This window comes from Dendrobates tinctorius, unplaced genomic scaffold (assembly GCF_039654945.1).
Source record: "Dendrobates tinctorius isolate UK_male_01 unplaced genomic scaffold, ASM3965494v1 ptg000196l, whole genome shotgun sequence".
NCBI classification, from domain to species: Eukaryota; Metazoa; Chordata; class Amphibia; order Anura; family Dendrobatidae; genus Dendrobates; species Dendrobates tinctorius.
In genome coordinates this window covers 11,456,885-11,470,849 of record NW_027361863.1, presented here as the reverse complement: position 1 = coordinate 11,470,849, position 13,965 = coordinate 11,456,885, and the positions used below count along the sequence as shown (strand labels likewise).

Sequence of the window (13,965 nt, the reverse complement as noted above, 5' to 3'; positions counted from 1 at the left end):
TGCTATTCCCGCTACACCTCTGGCGGAATCCAGGGCTGCATGAATCATGTAGTCTGCTACCACTGCTATCTGGACCGCTTGGTCCGAGAGCTCAGGATTTGAAGCCCTCCTGTAGTTTTTTGGCCCAAGCCAGGATGGCCTTGGCTGCCCAAACTGAAGCAAACGCAGAGCCCAGAGAGGCGCCTGCCGCTTCGAAAATAGAACGAGCCATGCGTTCTACTTGCCGGTCTGCTGCGTCCCTGAGGGTTGAGCTATCCGGCAGAGAGAGTAAAGTCTGCGCTGCTAGCCTAGAAACCGGAGGGTCCACTTCAGGTGGATCTGTCCATTGTTTGGTGTCTTTCTGTGGGAAGGGGTACTTCGCTTCCAAATATTTGCGATTAGCGAATTTTTTCTCAGGCTGCGCAAACTGTTTGGTAAGTATTTTCTCAAACTCATGGTAATTAGGGTAGACCTTAGGTGGTTTCTGAACACTTTCGAAGCAAATCCTATGTTCTGGAACTTCCGGGGCCGACTCTGGAATTTTTAGCACCCGATGAATGGCAGAAATTATGTCCTCAACTAGCGCTGTATTGCTAGGGGGAGAAGGTACGACGGACCTGTCCGTTTCGTTATCTGAGTCGGAGTCACAGATGCCCTCCGAATCCTGTGCCTCGCTAAGGTGATCCCTGGAGGGCGACCTGGGGCGGGGGTCTTTTGTGGTGGGGGATCTCTGTGGTAAATTGCACTGTCTGTCTGTGGCAGAGGACTGCCCAGGAGACCTGGAATGACGCTGTCTCTCCCTGGAGGGGGACGACCTTGTGCTATAGTGCAACTCAGGTGATCGAGACCTGTGGGTCCGCTTACGTCTGTGAGTGTCGGAAGCAGCATGTTCCTGAGACAGGCTGTCCGTTTGCTGTGTAACGTCCATAGCCGGAGCCCGACTCTGCAGAGCTTGCAGCAATGTAGCAGTTAGGTTGTCTATGGACTGTGTCATGGACTGAGACATCTGAGTTGCCCATTCCGGTGTGGCCTGTGACACTGAAGCGTCAGTAGGGACTCCCTGGGGTTCTGACCCAGAGTTCTGGATGCAGTCCCAGCAGTGCGGATACGTGCTGCCACTAGGGAGCGTGGCTTTGCAGGCTGTGCAGAATGCATAGAAACATTCCTCCCTGGTTCTCTTCCTTGAGCCCGGCATAGTGCACAGAGGCTGGCTATCAGGGATCGTTCAGGGGTGGCTACGCAGAGGGAACCCACAGAGAGCCTTCTAGGAAGTATAGATTCACAGCTGAGTAATGAGAACCCAGCTGTGAGCTTACCCCACCGGTGTGCCCCTAGGTCCAGCGCCGACAGATCCCAGTTCTGTGCCCCCCGGAGACCGCTGTGATGCTTCTCTCCTGGATCTCATCCAGAAAAAATGGCCACCGGGACTCTGAGGAGAGGGAGGAGGGGGCAGAGAGCTGAAAAGGGCACGCTGGGCTGTGTAAAAACGCCCCCTTTCTGCCTCAATCCGCCCCTTCTATGACACTCCAGTGTGTCATTTTGGTCATCCGGGGGGCGGGCCGGGGGCGGGGAAAAGGCGGCGGCTTCGGCTAGGCCGAAGCCGCGGTCTAAATTAGAGGCCTGATGCCCAGGAGGGCTCCAGAGCGGCGCGGTAGTCCGGGGGGGGGGGCGGATTTGTACCAGACCCCCCCAGAATGGTCGACTGGATAGCGGTGGGGGTAGCAGGGGTAGCGGTTTCTGTATGTGGGGGCCCTGAAGCGCTATGGAGCCGCTGCTGCTGCAGAGACAGGGATGCAGAAAAGCCCTGTCTCTGCTGTGCCATCCAGTCCGCACCCTCCCCCGGCCCCAACAGGATCCCTCAGCCGGCCTGGGGTCCCTGGAAGCTGCGGAATGCTGCCTGATCTCCGACCCTACCTGAGGCGTCTCAACCTAATGCCCCCTGCGGGTGATTAGGGAGGGTGCGTCTGTCACCGTCAGGGGGTCTTCATCCTCGCCTCAACCTCAACCCAGACCCCTTAAAGGGGTTGGGGAAGGAGGGGGGTCTCGACCTCGAACCAGGACCCGAGGGACTGGGGAGGGAGCGACATGGGGAATAGCCACCTCGACCTCAACCGGGTACCCCTAATAGGGGACCGAGGAGGGAGCCATGCCGGGAGTCTCGCTGGAGACCCACTTTTCTTCATCTGTATTTCCGGACGAAAAAAGGAAAAAAACGGAAGAAAAAAGGTGTGCCTCCTTGCGACACTAAGCAAAAACTGGAGAAGGCTGACGCTGTCCAGGGGTGTATACTGCAGAGGAGGAGCCAAAGTTAATCTTTTTCAGATTATGCATAGTGTCGCCTCCTAGTGGACAGCAGCATAACACCCACGGTTCTGAGTCCCCCAATTAGGCGACAGAGTAAAAAAAAAATTCCAAATGATGTGAAATTGAGAAGGATCGGCATTTATGCCTTTGTTTTTTGTTTCCACAACTTTTATTTTGCGGTAAATAAAAACAACTTTGTTTTACAGGTCGGTACGGTCTTATATACCTTTTTTTTTTTTAAACTATATTATTAATCTAAACATTTGCTATTTTTACTATTTACTGTAATTTAAAAAAATAATAGTTTCAGCTGCTTTATTTTGGGCGACTATTTTTTTTATTTTTAGCACTAGTTTGGCATCCGCACAACTTTCTTATTTTTTTTTATTAATTTTTTTTTTTCCCCAGGTAATTTAAACAGAAATCTGCAATACTGACATTGATGTTTTTGTTTTCTGCCTCCACATTCACCGTGTGCAATAAATAAAAATATTTTAATGATTTGCTAGTTTGAAAAATTGATATCCAATGTGTTATTTTCATTTTATATATATATATATTTTTTTTTTTTTTTTTTTTTTTTTTTCCGCCATTAGTGTTTGGATAAAAATTGGATGAATTTAAAGGGCTATTCTCATGGTGATAAATGGTTATAAAAATGGTTGTAAAAAAACAATCATCTTCATCCGCCCTGCTCCTCTTTGATGGACTCCTCTGGCTTTATAGAGGTGGATAGAAACCAAACCGGTGAGCACGGTGCACTGACCTGCTTGGCCACACCGAGGGTGCACATAGCACCTGTGCTTGGTTTGCACAGTCACTGCTTGTTTTTTAAGCAGATATCTATGGCAGAGCTTCTTCCTCTGTGAGGAATTTATTACTTTATTACTGACCGCAGCATCTAAAGGGTTACTCTGCCAGGATCGGGAATAACTCTGATCCCAGCCGTCACACCAGGATGCTGGGGTAGGTTACCGCCGGCACCACACCTGTTAATGGCGCCGACGTAGGATCCAGCATCACAATTAGGACGTCTTTTTACGGGAAAAGGTTTACATGGTTCACTTCACAACAAGTAAGAATAAAATAAGCGGCTTACCGTAAAGATCTCATCGTACATCAGCACCACCTTCTCTTTCAAAGGCTTCTTGTTGGCCGATGATTTTCGGAGGAGCCCGACTTTCTTCTCTACTTGCGCCATGGTTTACGCATAATCTGGAGAAATAAAGGAAAACGCTGGAATTAAGCAAAAGAATTAATCGATGCGACGTCATCGCTGCAGACAAGCAAACGAAGACCAAGTGGGGCAACGATGGATTTATCGCATAAGGACAAGAAATTTTACTTTTATCACATTTCTCCCGTTGTCACTTGCTGTTCTGAGTGGGGCAGCCTGCTTATCTAGGCTCAGGCAGGGACGGAAGGACTGTCACTGAGGTTATTACATTCAGATTCACGGCAGGCTGTAAAGTGAGCTGTTATTGTAGAGATTGTGCTGACATCTAGTGGCGATTATGAAAACTGCATAACTTGCACTTTTTCATATAATGCAGATTAACCCTTCAAGCCGACGTCGGGATTTTCACAGCACCAGCTTAGTAAGCGTCCATGTAGTGCCTTATGGTTCTGTGACATGACGGTATCACACCTATCAGGCTTAGATACTTTAACCTCAGCTGAGTGGATCACACATAATCGGTGTAGCTGTACCATCTCAGCAAAGTATCACACAACAAGCTCAGATACACTGCTTAACAAACATTATCAAACCTCACAGACTTAGATACAGAAGTTCAGCAGGTAGAAACACAAAGTATAGGTGTAGATGCAGTATCTCAGCAGATAGTACCACACGTGACAGGCTTAGACACGCCGGCCCAGCAAACAGTATCAGACGCAGGGTTATATGAAGTGGTTCAGCAGACGGTATCACACGTGATGTGCTTAGATACACTGCTGAGAATATAGTATCACAGCCAGGCTTAGATATACCGTCAGTATCATACATTATAAGATTAGATACACTGCTAAACTAGTATTATAAATGATAGAATTAGATACACAGCTCAGTAGAAAGTATCATATACATGCTTAGATACACCATCTCAACCGATAGGATTAGATATGCCGGCCAAACAAACAGCATCAAAGACAGGTTTACATTAAGAGGTTCAGCAGACAGTACCACACATGATATCAGAAGCCTCTATGACTTGTTATACGACTAGATACACTACTAAACCAGTACCATAATCTGCTAAGCAGGCGGTACAGTTGTGCTCAAAAGTTTACATACCCCGGCAGAATTTTTGATTTCTTGACCTTTTTTCAGAGAATGTGAATGATAACACCAAAACGTTTTCTCCACTCATGGTTAGTGGTTGGGTGAAGCCATTTATTGACAAACTACTGTGTTTTCTGTTTTTAAATCATAATGACAACCCAAAACATCCAAATGACCCTGATCAAAAGTTTACATACCCTGGTGATTTTGGCCTGATAACATGCACAGAAGTTGACACAAATGTGTTGGAATGGCTACTAAAGGTAACATCCTCACCTGTGACCTGTCTGCTTGTAATCAGTGTGTGTGCATAAAAGCCGAGTGAGTTTCTGGGATCCAGACAGACTCTTGCATCTTTCATCCAGCCACTGACGTTTCTGGATTGTGAGTCATGGGGAAAGCAAAAGAATTGTCAACGGATCTATGGGAAAAGGTAGTTGAACTGTATAAAACAGGAAAGGGATACAAAAAGATATCCAAGGAATTGATAATGCCAGTCAGCAGCGATCAAACTGTGATTAACAAATGTTAAATCAGGGGCTCTGTAAAAACAAAACCACGGTCTGGAAGACCAGCAAAAATGTCGTCCACAACTGCCAGGAAAATTGTTCGGGATGCAAAGAAAAACCCAGAAATAACAGCTGAAATACTGGACTCTCTGAAAACTAGCGGTGTGGCTATTTCAAGATGTACAATAAGGAGGCACTTGAAAGAAATGGGCTGAATGATCGAGTCACCAAAAGAAAGCTATTACTGCGCAAATGCAGCAAAGTATCTTGCCTACAATACACAAAAGAGCACAGAGATTAAGCCTCAAAACATCTGGAACAAGGTAATTTGGAGTGATGAGACCAAAATGTAACTTTTTGGCCACAACCATAAACGCTACATTTGGAGAGAGGTCAACAAGGCCTATGATGAAAGGAACACCATTCCTACTGTAAAGCATGGAGGTGGATCGCTGATGTTTTGAGGATGCGTGAGCTACAAAGGCACAGGATACTTGGTCAAAGTTGAAGGAAAGATGAATGCTACACATTATCAGCAAATACTGAAAGCAAATTTACAATCATCAGCCCAGAAGCTGCGCATGGGACATACTTGGACGTTCAAATATGACAACGATCCAAAACACAAGGCCAAGTTGACCTGTCATTGGCTACAGCAGAACAAAGTGAAGGTTCTGGAGTGGCCATCTCAGTCTCCTGGCCTCAATAACATTGAGCCACTCTGGGAAGATCTCAAGCGTGCAGTTCATGCTAGACAGCCCAGGAATTTACAGGAACTGGAGGTTTTTTGCCAAGAAGAGTGGGCAGCTTTACCATCTGAGAAAATAAAAAGCCTCATACACAACTACCACAAAAGACCTAAAGTTGTCCTTAATGTTAGAGGGGGCAATACACGGTATTAAGAAATGGGGTATGTTAGCTTTTGATCAGGGTCATTTGGATGTTTTGGGTTGTCAGTATGATTGAAAAAGAGAAAACACAGTAGTCTGACAATAAATGGCTTCACCCAACCACTAACCATGACTGGATGTGGTCACAGGAGGAAAATTGATGACAAATCAAAGAGACGGATAATACGAATGGTAACAAAAAAAAAAAAAAAAAAGAGTCCAGAAAAACTTCTAAACAGGTAAAAGGTGATCTTCAAGCTCAACAAACATCAGTGTCAGATCGCACCATCTGTCGTTGTATGAGCCAAAGTGGACATCATGGGAGAAGACCAAGGAAGAAACCATTGTTGAAAAAAAAAATCATAAAAAATCCAGACTGGAATTTGCCAAACTACATGTTGACAAGCCACAAAGCTTCTGGGAGAATGTCTATGGACAAATGAGACAAAAATGGAACTTTCTGGCAAGGCATATCAGCTCTATGTTCACAGTCGGAAAAATGAAGCCTCTCAAGAAAAGAACACAGTCCCTACTGTGAAACATGGAGGAGGCTGTTATGTTCTGGAGCTGTTTGCTGCATCTGGCACAGGGTGTCTAGAATCTGTGCAGGGTACAATAAAATCCCAAGACTATCAAGGGATTCTAGAGAGAAATGTGCTGCCCAGTGTCAGAAAGCTTGGTCTCAGTCGCAGGTCATGGGACTTGCAACAGGATAATGACCCAAAACACACAGCTAAAAACACCCAAGAATGGCTAAGAGGAAAACATTGGACTATTCAGAAGAGGCCTTCTATGAGCCCTGACCTAAATCCTATTGAGCATCTTTGGAAAGAGCTGAAACATGGCGTCTGTAAAAGGCAACCTTCACACACGAGACAGGTGGAGCAGTTTGCTCTTGAGGTTTGGGCCAAAATACCTGTGGAGAGGTGCAGAAGTCTCATTGACCGTTACAGGAATCGTTTGATTGCAGTGATTGCCTCAAAAGGTTGTGCAACAAAATGTTAAATCATTTCTGTCCAGGCCTATTTCATAAGTTTTATTTTTTTTAAATTCTGTGGAAGCATGGCTGAAAAGCAACGTCTGACTGTCATTTGTTCATTTTCATAGATTTTTTTATTATTACTTTTGTCAGATTCAAGTTATTTCTGTCACCATTGTGGGTTTTTCTGTCATTAAACGAGGGGAACCAACAATTATGACCACGAGTGTACATCACCTCAACCAATATGCAACCACCAACATGCATGACAGGATTAGATACACTGCTAATGATCGGATTATAAGCCCCAAGCTTGCACGCAGTCATTATTCTGCGCCCCCCCCCCATTGGCCACAGTGCGGTCAGGACTCTTGCTTGCACAGAACGGAGGATTACTTGTCCGCAGATCAGATCGCCCCCCCCCCCCCCCCCGGATAACGACATCTCATAATCTCATTACACAAATGTAATCAAAGAGAGATCAGCGGATACTGATCAGCGGTCCTGAGGGGGGGCTCTGCATGAGATACGCTACTGAACAACAATTATTTCCACTTGTCCCCCGGTCTATAGACTCCGCACATCTTACATATCGCAGCGGCGGATTCTGCGGTGTCATCATCATTCCCCCGCACAGAAGTTACCAAGTCACGACTCTTTCACACGGTTGTTTGGGAGAAATGCCGAAAGTCAGAAAGCCCCCTGACCCCACACCCACTAATCTGATACCGAGGACCTATCCCAAGGAATGAGTCAGTAATAGTAACATCCCGGACTGTCCCTTTAAGAGGTTAAAGGGAATAGGTCATCAGAATATAACCTACTGTTTAAAAAAAAAAAAACACTATGACTCCTGTATCGCGGCGATCGTACTGACTCAGAGGATAAGGCGCTCATCATTTATATCACATGATACATGGCGGGAAAATTTTTTTAAAAAAAATGTTGCTGTTTTTCAAGCAAATTTTTCCTTAAATATCTTTTCAGACATTATTTTCATACATCTTTGTAGTTGTGATACTTCATGTTAGTGGTAAATTTAGGACGATATTTTTTGCATTCATTTGTAAAAATATTGAAAATTTGGAAAAAAAAAAAATGTTGAAAATTTCAGAAATTGTCAAACATTTAATTTTTATGCTCTTAAACCTGTTACATCACGCCAAACAGTTAATAAATAACATTTCCCACGTGTCTACTTTACAGCTACAACATTTTTTAAACATATTTTTTCTTGGGAAGTTATAAGGATAAGAAGTTGATCAGCGATTTCTTATTTTTTCCAACAAAATCTACAATTTTTTTTTTTTTTTTAAGGGACCACCTCACATTTGAAGTGACCTTGAGGGGCCTTCATGACAGAAAATAACCCCCAACTGTGACACCATTCTATAAACTGCACCCCCCTCAAGGTGCTCAGAACCACATTCCAGAAGTTTATTAATCCTTCAAGTGCTTCACAGGAATAAAAAAAAAAAATGAAAAATTTTACTTTCCCATAAAAAAAGTTACTTTAGCCACAACTTTTGCATTTTCACGAGGAGAACAGGATAAAATGGACCCCAACATTTCTCTCGAGTACACCGATATCACAGATGCGATGGAAAACTACAGTTTGGGTGCACGGCAAGGCTCGGAAGGGAAGGGGCACCGTTTTGACTTTTGGAGTGCAAAATTCGCTAAAATAGATTGCTGACGCCGTGTCTCCCACAAGTGACCCCATTTTCGAAACTACACCCCTCAAGGAATTCATATAGATGTGTAGTGAGCAACTTAAACCCCCAGGTATGTCACAGAATTTTATACCGTTTAGCTGTGAAAATGTTGCTACAAAAATATTTTCAGCCTCAAATTTTTTTATTTACACAAAAGTAACAGGAGAAAATGGACCCCAAAATTTGTTGTGAAATTTTTCCTGAGGACAGAGATACCCCATATGTGGAGGAAAACTACTGTTTGGGCGCATGGCAGGGCTCGGAAGGAAAGGAGCACCATTTTGGCTGGAATAGGTGGGGACGCCATGTCACAATGTGCCAAAACAGCAGACGCCTCCACAAGTGACCCCATTTTGGAAAATACACCTCTCAAGGAATACATCTAGTAGAGTAGAGAATATTTTTAACCCTCAGGTGATTCACAGAATTTTATAACTTTGGGCAGAGAAAAAGCAATATTACTATTTTTCGACTAAAATGTTGCTTTGGCCCCAAGTTTGTAATTTTCAAAAGGGATAATAGGAGAAAATGGACCAAACGGTTTCTTACACAATTTCTCCCGAGTACATCAATAGCCCATAAGTGTTCAAAAACTATTTTTGAGGCACAGTGAAAGCTGAGAAGGGAAGGAGCGCCATGTTGTACTGCAGGAGCGTCACACAACTTTATACCATTGGGCGGTGAAGAAAAAATAACTACATTTTTATCTCAAAAAAATTGTTTCGTCCCAGATTTTACATTTTTACAAGGGCAAAGGGGTAACAATAGCACCAAAATTTGTAACACAATTTCTGCTGAATGTGGCAATACCCCCATATGTGGCTCTACATTACTGCTTAGCCATACGGAGAGACATGGGAGGGACGGAACGCAGATTTTCCTAGAATAGATTGCAGACTCCATATTCAGAGCCCCCAAGTGCTAGAAGAGCAGAATCCCCCCCCTCAAGTGACCCCATTATGAAAATTACATCACTCTGGGAATTTATCTACAGGGGTAGTGACGATTTTAACTCCATGGGGGTTTTCCAGAAACAAGCAGTAGTAGATGTTGCCAAGTGAAAATTGCCAAGTGTCGTTGTAGTGACCGGTACGCTGTAGTGACCAGTACGTTGTAGTGATCGGTACGCTGCAGTGACCGGTACGTTATGCCCAGGCCGTGCTTCTGGAGACACGTACCTGTAAATTAGGCGGGCTCTCATCACTACGGAAATGCCAAACATCTGGACGCTGTATGTGGTTTAGGTACACTGGGGCTCAGGAGGGGGGGAGCAATAGGATTTCAGTGCACAGAGTTTGCTGGATTTGGTTTTTTTTGGTGGAGGGAGGGGGTTGTGGGGGACAAGAAGCTGTAGCGCTTTTCCAGAACCTTTGTGCTACTAGTAACGTGGTCTAATCACTGGTCTCATGCATTGCAACGCCTGAGACCTGTCACCTTTACACTGATAAATCGCCTGTTAGGGGATGTGCACACGTTAATCATTTGTTGCAGAAATTCCTGCACCATTTCTGCATCTCTTGGCAGGAAAAACACGTTTTTGCTGGGTTATTTACGTGTGCTTTTGGTGCAGATTTTCCCCCCTCATTAGCACGGGTGAAATCTGCAACAATAATGCTGAAATAATTGACACGCTGCTGATTATGTCAGTGGTGAGAGAAATCGCTCTGCACCAGAATCCCAGCGCTTGCAGGATTCTGGGGGTCCTAAGCACTGCAAGACCCAAGACAGTAGAGAAACATCGGCGCCACACAAAGCCCAGAAAGCGCCATTATTTATTCCCAGCTGGCAGTCGTGGAGGAGTTAATAGAGTTGGAGTGAGACGATTTGTCGGACCCAGTCCAGCAGTCTTAACGTTAACCACTTCAGGACCGGTCATTTTTCATTTTTTTGCACTTTCATTTGCCACCTCCACCCTCCTACTTCTAGAACCATTACTTTTTTTTTTTTTTTTTACTTTTCTATCAATGTTATTGTTCCCTCCCGCTGTAGTCAGGGCTGTGGTGTTGGTAAGCCAAACCTACGACTCCGACTCCTCAATTTCCCTTCCACCGACTCCACCTCCCACATATATTGCTTATATTTAAGTGAAAAATTTATTGCAGTACAATGTGAACATCAGACATTTAACCATTTCTATGATACAATAATCAAGATATTTAGATAGAACATAAGATCTATTTATTGGAATACAACTTTAGAACACAAAAAACTGTAATAAATTGTAAATATGTAATACACTATGTAGTATCGATTACATATATATATATAAAAAAAACACTATGTATACTATGTATATATATATATATAACACTATGTAATAAACTATGTAACTGGCAAAAAACAGTTTTCAACAAAAACATACTAAATAACATTTGTGCAGTCTATGAATTTGTCCTAAGAAATAGAATTGCCTCCATCAGATCCTCCTTCATAGATGACCTCACATCTGACCTAATAATTTTAAGGCCAGAGAACAACCTCTCTACAGTAACTTGGGTTGGAGGCAAAGCCGTAACCACATGGGCAACATCTCTAACAATTTCCGGGTATAAAGGAATTGCCTCATGCACAGTCAGTTTTGATGAACGGTTGAATTTTTCTATTTCTTTGAGAACAAGTGAAACATTTTGCTGAAATATGGTCAATCTGCTGCTATAGGAGACAGAGTGAAATCTTTTTCCTTGCAGCAGCGCTTTGCCTGCTCCATATCATCCAAATACTTGTCAAAGTCAAACTCCTCATCTGATGAGGATGAAGATATGGCAGCAGTAGCACTGTCAGGACCTGAGTCCTCTTGCGCCTGGCAGTCCTCCTTTTCCTTTAGTAAGCTGTTGATCATCAAGCAATATACGATGACTTGGGTCCACATAAACAGCTGCCAGAAGAATGTTATTTTCCAATAGCTGTGTCTCTCTCCGTTTCATTGAAGCAGCAATGCCATCTGCGATTAAATCTCCTCTTTGGGACAGGCAAAATAGCAAGTTCTTCCACTCCCTTATGAAAATGCCAGGAGTTAAATCCTCAGCTTGTAATTTTTTAGTCACAGTAAATAGGTGATCAAGCAATTCCTTCAATTCAGCCACCTGTGTCCATTGACCTTCATTTAGGGTTACCTGAGGGCTCGCCATATCTATAAGAAACGGTTTCAGCCAGGATCAAAACTAGGGGTGGGGGGGGCAGAACCTCATACTGTTCCGCAGAATCTCATACTGCACACCTCAGCTGCTGCAGAACCTCATACTGCACAAACCTACACTTGAAAATAAAGCCTGCACCTTAAGATGTGGTGAATGCAGTCTATTTATTCCAACTATCAATTGATGTTGATGTGTTACTGAAGACGAGCAATGCCTGTCCTGGGCGTCCTTTTGGGCAGCTACGAGGTGTACCTGACTGGTGCTAAAAAAGAGGAGTGTTAGTCTGTGTGCTATCCGACTTTCATTCTTTTTGGTACAGATAAGATATGGATAGCCAGATATGGATGAATGGATAGAGCAGATTTCTAATCTGCTTTTGCTATTGAAAACATTATCTATGAGCTCAAAAACCTTTCAGGTGATGCGGTTTTTTAAAAGGCTGATCTGCTTTTGCAACTGAAAAACGTAACCTCAAAAATCGCAGGAAAAACGCTGTGTGTGAATGTAGCCTTAGATCAGGAATAGAACAGCCATTTATAGGACATTTCATAACTTCCCCAAATTCCTATGAAATAATATTCAGCACATTCTGCACTGAACTACTGTACCCAATTTATTATATATTTTTAGGAGTCGGACCATTTTATACCGACTCCACGGCCCTGGCTGTAGTGGAGCTTTAGTTTTTATTTATACCGTGTAGAGGTACAGGTGGAGTTTTGATCGCTTCTTACTGCATTTTTTTTGAGCCATGAGGAGACGGGGAAAAAAAAAAAAAGGATTTGATTTTTCCTCATGACGTTTATTGCACGGATCAAATAAATAATTTTCTATTTTGAAAACCGAGAATTTTACAGACAGGACGAATATACTTATTTTATTTCCTTTTTTTTACTTTTATTTTAATATTTGCTAAAACTTTTTTTCTTTAAGGTTTTACTTTATGTTTTACACCCTTTAAAGGACTTGAAACGTGAGATCATTAGATCGCTTGTTCCAGTATACATAGCCATCGGCTGGGCTTCATAGGAGGGCGAAGATGGTGCCAATAGGGGCTTCGACAGACCCCGAGCGGCCGCAGCACCCCGCCGGCTCTCCACTGTGTAGACGATGAGGGGGCAGATGGGCGCCGCAGTGATTGTGCCATGCAGTTGTATCTAAACCTCGCTGTCAGACACTGACAATGGCGCGTAACGAGTCATCCAGGCCTGGAATGAGCAAGTTGGCGACATACTGTAACACCTTTTTCCATTCAAGAACAAGTTCTTAGAACCTGAATGCCGCATGGAGATTGATGACAACTTGTCTTGTCAGAATCCCCCAAAGGTGTTCGGTTGGGTTCAGATCAGGAGACACTTGGCCACTGAGCCACTTTCACCCTGTTCTTCTTCAGAAATATGACGGTTGGTTGTTTATTATCATTGTCATGTTGGAAAAGTGCACGTCTACCAAGGGCACGGAGCAATGGCGGCATCTTCTCTCTCAACATAGAGCAGCACATCTGCGAATCCATGATACCATTAATGACATGTAGCCCCCCCCCCCCCGACACCAGCAGCTCATGCAGCCCCACATAATGACGCTGTCACCACCATGTTTCACTGTAGGTATCAGGCATTTTTCTTTGCACTCCTCACCTTTGCGACACCATACAGTTTTGAACATACCAGTTCCACACTAGTTCCAAAAGCCTTGGACTTATCACTCCAGAGTCCCAGCGCTCGTCATTGTTTTTCAGCATGGACCTGGCAAATCGTAGGCAGATTTTTTTTTACACATGAGCTTTAAGAGCGGCTTCCTTCATGTATGACATCAATGCATGCTGTTTCTCTGCAGCGGACGCCGGATTGTGTCACGGGAAACAATCAGGTGCACTGAACATGTATGTCCATTTTCTTCAACCCTTCTCATCAGAACATGCTCCTATTTAGGTAGTAACTTCTGTAGTCGCCTGGTCTGTGAGATGCCTGCAGTTCCATCTTTGCTACATTTCTGTATCACTTTTACTCCAGTATCTGACTGATAAGTAAAGCTTTGCAGCTCTTCTTGTAACCTTCTCCTTTCTTGGTCTGGAGATATTTCTCTTCCATGTGGTGCCATTGCTGTCTTATGACATTTCTCTTCTGTGTGGTGCCATTGCTGTTTTGTACCATTTCTCTTCTTTGTGG

At 43.8% G+C, this 13,965-nt stretch overlaps 1 protein-coding gene across 2 annotated transcripts in view; it reads right to left on the bottom strand.

Moving 5' to 3' along the window:
• Positions 1 to 13,965, bottom strand: part of ARMH3 (armadillo like helical domain containing 3) — a 78,583-nt gene that overhangs the window by 58,858 nt on the left and 5,760 nt on the right. For both annotated transcript variants that reach the window (XM_073552888.1, XM_073552889.1), the window contains exon 2: positions 3,383 to 3,498. In XM_073552888.1, the coding sequence (XP_073408989.1) occupies positions 3,383 to 3,484 (102 nt within the window). In that variant the 5' untranslated portion in view covers positions 3,485 to 3,498. The remainder of the gene's footprint in view (positions 1 to 3,382; positions 3,499 to 13,965) is intronic.